The sequence below is a fragment of the Olea europaea genome, chromosome 12 (genome assembly GCF_002742605.1).
Source record: "Olea europaea var. sylvestris chromosome 12, O_europaea_v1, whole genome shotgun sequence".
In the NCBI taxonomy this organism is placed as follows: domain Eukaryota; kingdom Viridiplantae; phylum Streptophyta; class Magnoliopsida; order Lamiales; family Oleaceae; genus Olea; species Olea europaea.
This window is the reverse complement of record NC_036248.1, coordinates 27972725-27979068: the sequence shown is the minus strand read 5'-3', so window position 1 is coordinate 27979068 and position 6344 is coordinate 27972725. Positions and strand designations below refer to the sequence as shown.

Genomic DNA, 6344 nt, shown 5'->3' with positions numbered 1-6344 from the left:
TTTCACTGTATATATATATATAGAAATTGATATTGATTTTCTCCTCCTAATTCTCAATTTTTCCAAATTTCTCTTCTTCTACCTTCTTCCCCCTCTTCTTCTTTAAATTCTCGCGTTCTCTTATACTCGGTATGCAGCCACTGGATTCCATTGTATTCAGCTTCTCGATCTGCATCACATTTCATTTGATAAATATGAACCTGTTGCAAGTCTTGAATGATTGGTGAATACCATCTTAATTGCCCGTACGTGAGGTTTCAAGTGTAAATTATCTTACATATGAGAGTCAACTTTGTTGGAAGTTCAGAATGGTGACAGCAACTGAAAAGAAAATTGATTTGGGTGTCTAAAAGTGAATAAACTACTTTCCTTTGGTTCAGGATATTCTGAGAAGTAGAGAAGCTGGTGAGTTCCTTAGTGGTGCTTTAGCAGGGGCCATGACCAAAGCCATTCTCGCTCCTCTTGAGACCATCAGGTTTTCTGTTTCCCCTTCCCTGATTCTGCTTCTAGTCGTTTTTTCTTACCCTATAGATGAAGCAACTTACATTATAGATTCATTTAAGTAATGTTATTTGATCAATTTTTAAAGGAAAGTTCATTTCAAATTGTTCACAGTTGGAAGGTTAGAGGCAATATGTTGATGATTAGAAATTCAGGAATGGTTTCTCATGGTACATACCCCATTATGCTTGAAATGACGCAGTTCTTTTCTGCAGTGTGAATTTGTATGGAGTTCCATGCTAGCGTGAATAATTGCTTTGAGATACTTGCTGTTCCCCTCTGTCCTGTTGAAACAAATGCTGACTGATGAATATTCATTCATAGCATTGCAGTATGTCAACTTCCATTGGCTTAGAATCCATTTCTCTTTTTCGAAAACTTTTAATGCACTTTAATTTTCTCTGTATTTACTTGCTTTTTTGGAACTAAGTTCTTCCAGAATTTTCAATTCAATTCCAGCGTCAAGATGATGCTCTTACCCTCTTTAATTTGCTGCTTTAAATTGGCCTTTTCCAGTTATGTTTATTTGAAGCTCACTGATTTCACGGCAGTTTTCTAGCGTGAGTGAATGCTATTGTCTTTGAGACATCTAGGAAAATTTATAACACTGTTGAAAAGTTATTGGTCTTTGACATGTTATTGACATGTGATTGATTTATGTCATAACTCTACTATTATCTTGTGGTAGACCTTATTGTAAGGTGTCACCACCTTGAACTCAGTTGAAATATTTGAACCCATCCCACTTACTGAAGAAATTATCTCATGATTCAAGCTTCCTTTTTGGTTTTTGATTTTTCAGTTGATGGTCGACATTATGTGAAGTGCTTTTGCTCGTCTTATCGATATAATTTATGTCATGCAGCACCTTCCAGAATTCTTTTGTCTTCTCTAATAATATGAAATTCTCAGGACGAGAATGGTGGTTGGTGTGGGGTCTAGAAACATATATGGTAGTTTCATTCAGATTGTTGAACAGCATGGTTGGAAAGGCCTGTGGGCTGGAAACGCAATCAACATGCTGCGCATAGTTCCCACCCAGGCAATTGAGCTTGGAACATTTGAGTGTGTCAAGCGTACAATGACATCATTACAAGAGAATTGGAATCAGACTGAACACCCACAGTTGCAAATTGGTCGTGTCAGTTTGAGCTTTTCTCTCTCTTGGCTCTCTCCGGTTGCCATGGCTGGTGCAGCTGCTGGGATTGTTAGCACGCTTGTATGCCACCCGCTTGAAGTTTTAAAGGTATGCATGTTTGGGATTTGCTTTCTTGGAAGAAGTTGGTTGGTTCCTCAATGATTGAAATATTCTATCAATGTTGAAATGAATGTTTTGGTTTGATTTGGTATGGTGCAACTTGGTATGGTTTGACGGAGCTGGAATGATCTGAAGTTTAAATAGAATTGGGTCCTTAAGTGGCGTCACAACTTGCTTTTGGATTTCTTACCCTCTGTGTGGCAAAATTTATAAATCATTTATAGATGGTCAAACTTCATTTTCTTGACCCATTAGTACTATGCGATTTATTCATCACTCATTTTTATCTGTTTATGAATAGAACTTTTTATAACTTCTTCTCAAATGGAGGCTGAAACATTTAAATTTGGATAAAGTGAGAATTACATAAAAAATGGGGTAATTAATGTTTTTGTTTTCTTAAGATGATATGTTTTGAGAAGCCCCAAAAGAGAAGATGGTTCTTTTTAATACAAAGGGAGTCTTTTTACTGGTTCATATTTCATACGTGTATTTTGTTGCTCGTTTCGTGACTTGTCTTGGATTTATGTTTGTTAATCTCCATGTCATGGAAGGTTGTACTAATCAGCCATTCTACTTAAATATCTGATTTTATCCTTACCTTATACAGGACAGATTGACTGTAAGACCTGAATTTTATCCCAGTTTAAGTATTGCAGTACGCAAGATTTACAAGGATGGTGGTATTGGTGCTTTCTACTCTGGTATTTCACCCACATTGATCGGCATGCTCCCATATAGCACTTGTTACTATTTCATGTATGAGACAATGAAGAACTCATACTGTCTGGCAAAGAAGAAGAAATCTTTAACTCGTGCTGAGATGCTTTTGTTAGGAGCTCTCTCTGGTGAGAATTTACTCCACTGTTCCAAGTTTTTCTTGCATATACTAGTTTTCGTTCATTGACATTGTGATACTTCCATTTCTCATATACACTGGTGGGTCAACTAATATCTTCATAAACCCTAACTACACAAAACTGCTTCCTTCAACTATGCTGTGAACTTTGGAGTGGCTATAAATTAGGGGCATCACAGTTTCACCATTTGCCGCACCCTCAACTAAATTGGTTTTCAACATAACTCCCTGTTCCTCCGCAAAATAGATTAATCTAGAATAGACAGGCTGTCTTCATAAGCATTTAACAGCTTGATCAAGTACATGTTGATCACATTGCCAAACACTCTAATTTCTGATCTTGAAGCTTCAACTTGCAAGATGGACATGGCTTTGATATAACATGGATTCTAATGTAATTAACATAATTTTAGCATCTTACTCTTTCTTTACTGTCTAGAGCTGCCAGTTGTCCCCACCACTGTAGAAAATTTGAATTGTGACTACCCACCACCATGATCCCTCTTAATGACTGCTCATGTTTTTCAGGCTTGACAGCAAGCACGATAAGTTATCCTTTGGAGGTTGCAAGAAAACGGCTTATGGTAGGAGCTTTGCAAGGTAAATGTCCACCCCACATGTCAGCTGCACTTTCTGAAGTTGTTAAGAACGAAGGTATTAAGGGCCTATACAGAGGATGGGCTGCAAGTTGCTTGAAAGTCATGCCTAACTCAGGTATCACATGGATGTTCTACGAGGCCTGGAAAGATATATTGCTTGCAGAGAGACGTCCTTTATGAAAATCTTGCTGAATGCAAGGAATTTTGTGTTGAATGTCAACCCACAGCAAGCAACAAGGATCTGAAAGCCTGTGCCAGCAGGTGGGAGAAGAGCTCTGGTGGTGTTGGTACCATATTAATGTGGACCAGCACAATTTCTTTTTTTGAGATGTAACAATGTATAAATAAGCCACATGAAGAGTCGAATTTGATCTTTAGCTTTTGATCCCCCGGAAATCAATCTGAAATTGCATTCCTGTAGACTTTACTGTAATCCTGAAGAAGAAAAATTATAGAAACGAAGTCCATTTGACTATGAAATTGATTGACAGGCATGCAACTTGGAGTTTATTAACTGTCATTGGTTTTGTAACAATTGAATTTATGGAAGGCTTGGTACGGAACATGTTCATCATTGCCCCTTGTATCTTCAGCAGATTGGTAGTGGTGGCTAAACTCTAGATTTGGTTTCAATTTTTCCTATCAATTTGTGTGGAACAATGTGCATGCATCAATGGATTTCTTTTGGATTCATGGTGAAGCGCACATTTCTTGGTAAAATGCTGCTGAAGGACACAGTCGAGTATAAATGGGGCTTTCTCATTATATAAGAAGCTGACAATTATACATCATAGAGATGGCATAGATCCACAGTAATCATTAGCCTGGAAGAGGGTTGAGAACGTTGTGCATGGTGTGATCTTGCTAAGAAATTGTGCGACGAGCATATAGAGACGAAACAAGCATAATCCTATACAAGAAAATTACCAGATAAGCAAAAGAGAAATAAACGCTAAGTGGTTTCTCCATAATGAACTAAAATACTACAAGAGATTACTCATGTAACTGGAGGGAAGATAAAACCAAATCCAAACTCCTCTGCCTCGGAAAAATCTTCATCATGTATTCCCCTCCAACCCAACCCTGCACCTGAAGAGGAAGAGAAATGGGAGCATGTTTGACAATTCTTAAAAGTACATTTGTAGAAAGTAAATTTTGTTAGTATTTCAAGTTAATTTGAAAATTATGCTTTGTGAAAGAAATGAATTAAATGCAAGTGTAACTTTGTGTTAAACAACAGCCAAACATGCTCGACCTGTGGGAAATCACTCCCCTTTTGGGGCACTTGACCTTGGGGCTCAGACTTGAAATCCTTATTCTTCTTAGGCTCAATGAAGGCACGTAGGAGAAATCCACCAGTGGGCAAAGGTAGCAAGTCTAGCAAGAGAGGACTGATTGTACATTGTGTGGATGCTATGATAAGCTAATAAATTTATTTTGACTGTCTAACCATTAATCCTCAACTGCCACATACCACTTCAATGATTTTTTCGAAAGTCATAAAGCTACGGAAAAGAGGTCATATCAAGTAACACGACATGAGTTACACTGTCAATCTCCATAAGAAACCAACTAATAAGTTATTATCTCAAGCAACAAGAACTACAAACTAAGAGCATGTTAAGTGAGACTTACGTTGCCAAAGAGTTTTGAAATAAACTTCTCTACCCACAAAACATGCTTTCAAAAAGTAACTATAAAGTACAACCAAGCATGCTCTTAACTATTTTCCCAATAAATGTGAGGTTGACTAAATGAATTTTTTGTGTCACTTCCAAGAGAATGAAGGCATATAAGACTCACCTACATATGCAACAGTGACGCCTGAACCACTTTTCCAATGGTTACTGGCCACCATCTGATGCAAACAAAATAAGGTCCAAGATGTACGCTCCAGTCCGGTAAATTTGACAATCTTGAATTCTCCATTAGTGGCACAATTGAATGACAAACAAGGTTCAGAACTGTAGATAATTGACACTATTCCTCTTTGCGAATGTAGAAATTGAGAAAATAAAATAAAGAAAGCTTCAATGAATCTATCATGTCTTCAATTCTCCATCAGAAAGTAAATTCAAGATTTTCTGCAAATAATGTTGTACTCATTTTTTATGTACAACATTTTGAGGAATCATGTTCACGTGAAAATTTGCTGCAAATTTCCTCTTATACACACAAAATTATTTTGCTTAATTTTTACAGTAAGCATATACCAAATAATGTTGTACCAAGTAATTTTTACAGTAAGCACATGGTCATGGGAATTTATTTGCTTCAACTATCAGCCTATCTTTCTATGCATATTGTTCACGAAATAATTTTTTCGATTTAAAATTACCGCAAGTGTACGGTTCGTAACAAATAATAAAGTGAATTTTTAAAAGTCCGAATATCGTCCCTCAGAGATTGAGTAGTTCAATTCTATATAATCTAACCTTAACCGAATCTAATTGAGTGAAAATATGGTCTAAATGCAAAAAGCCCTAATTTCAATTAAAAACCCTAATTTCAACTAAAAACCCTAATTTCAATTGAAAACCCTAATTTCAAAATTAGAAACCCTAATTTTGAAATTTCTCTAATTAACTGATTCAAACACTCAAATAAATGAAATTAAGCAAGTTTAAAAGCTAATGTGTTAAAATGAATCAAACTAAAGTCACTAGGCTTCAAGTTCGTGTTCCTTGCCTCCAAAAGTTGTATTCTTCTTCTCCCTGAATGTTCTGCCCTATTTTTGATGAATTTTGGCTTTTATATGATGTCCTCACAGAGCCCCGAAAGAGTTTCAATTAAAAACGGGAAGTCAGATTTTTTTTTCTAAAATAAGGCCATGCGGCCGCATGGTTCAAATTTTCAACTCATTTGGAACCCTGCTAGACCCTGTGCAGCCGCAAGGAATTATAACCATGCGGCCGCATGGTTATAAAATTTTTCCTCTGAACAGCTTTCAGTATTTTGGTAATAACTTTCTCTCCCGATCTCCGATTGAAGTGATTCAAAGTGCATTGGGAAGAAAACTCAAAGATATACACTTTTGATAGAAATAGGCTTCCTCAAATTCTGATGTTTACTATGCCAAAAATGGATTTTAAGTGGAGACTCAAAATCACGAGCATAACTTTTTTGG

At 36.6% G+C, this 6344-nt stretch overlaps 1 protein-coding gene across 6 annotated transcripts; it reads left to right on the top strand.

The window, feature by feature from the left end:
• Nucleotides 1–47: 47 nt before the first annotated feature.
• Nucleotides 48–3791, top strand: LOC111406282 (probable mitochondrial adenine nucleotide transporter BTL1). Of its 6 annotated transcripts, XM_023035622.1 has the most exons (6): nt 48–475; nt 616–622; nt 717–832; nt 1414–1747; nt 2370–2607; nt 3147–3791. In XM_023035622.1, the coding sequence occupies exons 3-6, from the start codon at nt 798–800 to the stop codon at nt 3395–3397; spliced, it is 858 nt and encodes a 285-aa protein (XP_022891390.1). In that variant the 5' UTR covers nt 48–475; nt 616–622; nt 717–797; the 3' UTR covers nt 3398–3791. The 6 variants fall into 6 exon arrangements, with proteins under 6 accessions (XP_022891390.1, XP_022891389.1, XP_022891388.1 ...); XM_023035621.1 differs by lacking the exon at nt 616–622; XM_023035620.1 differs by having other exon boundaries at nt 616–832.
• The last annotated feature ends 2553 nt before the right edge of the window (nt 3792–6344 follow it).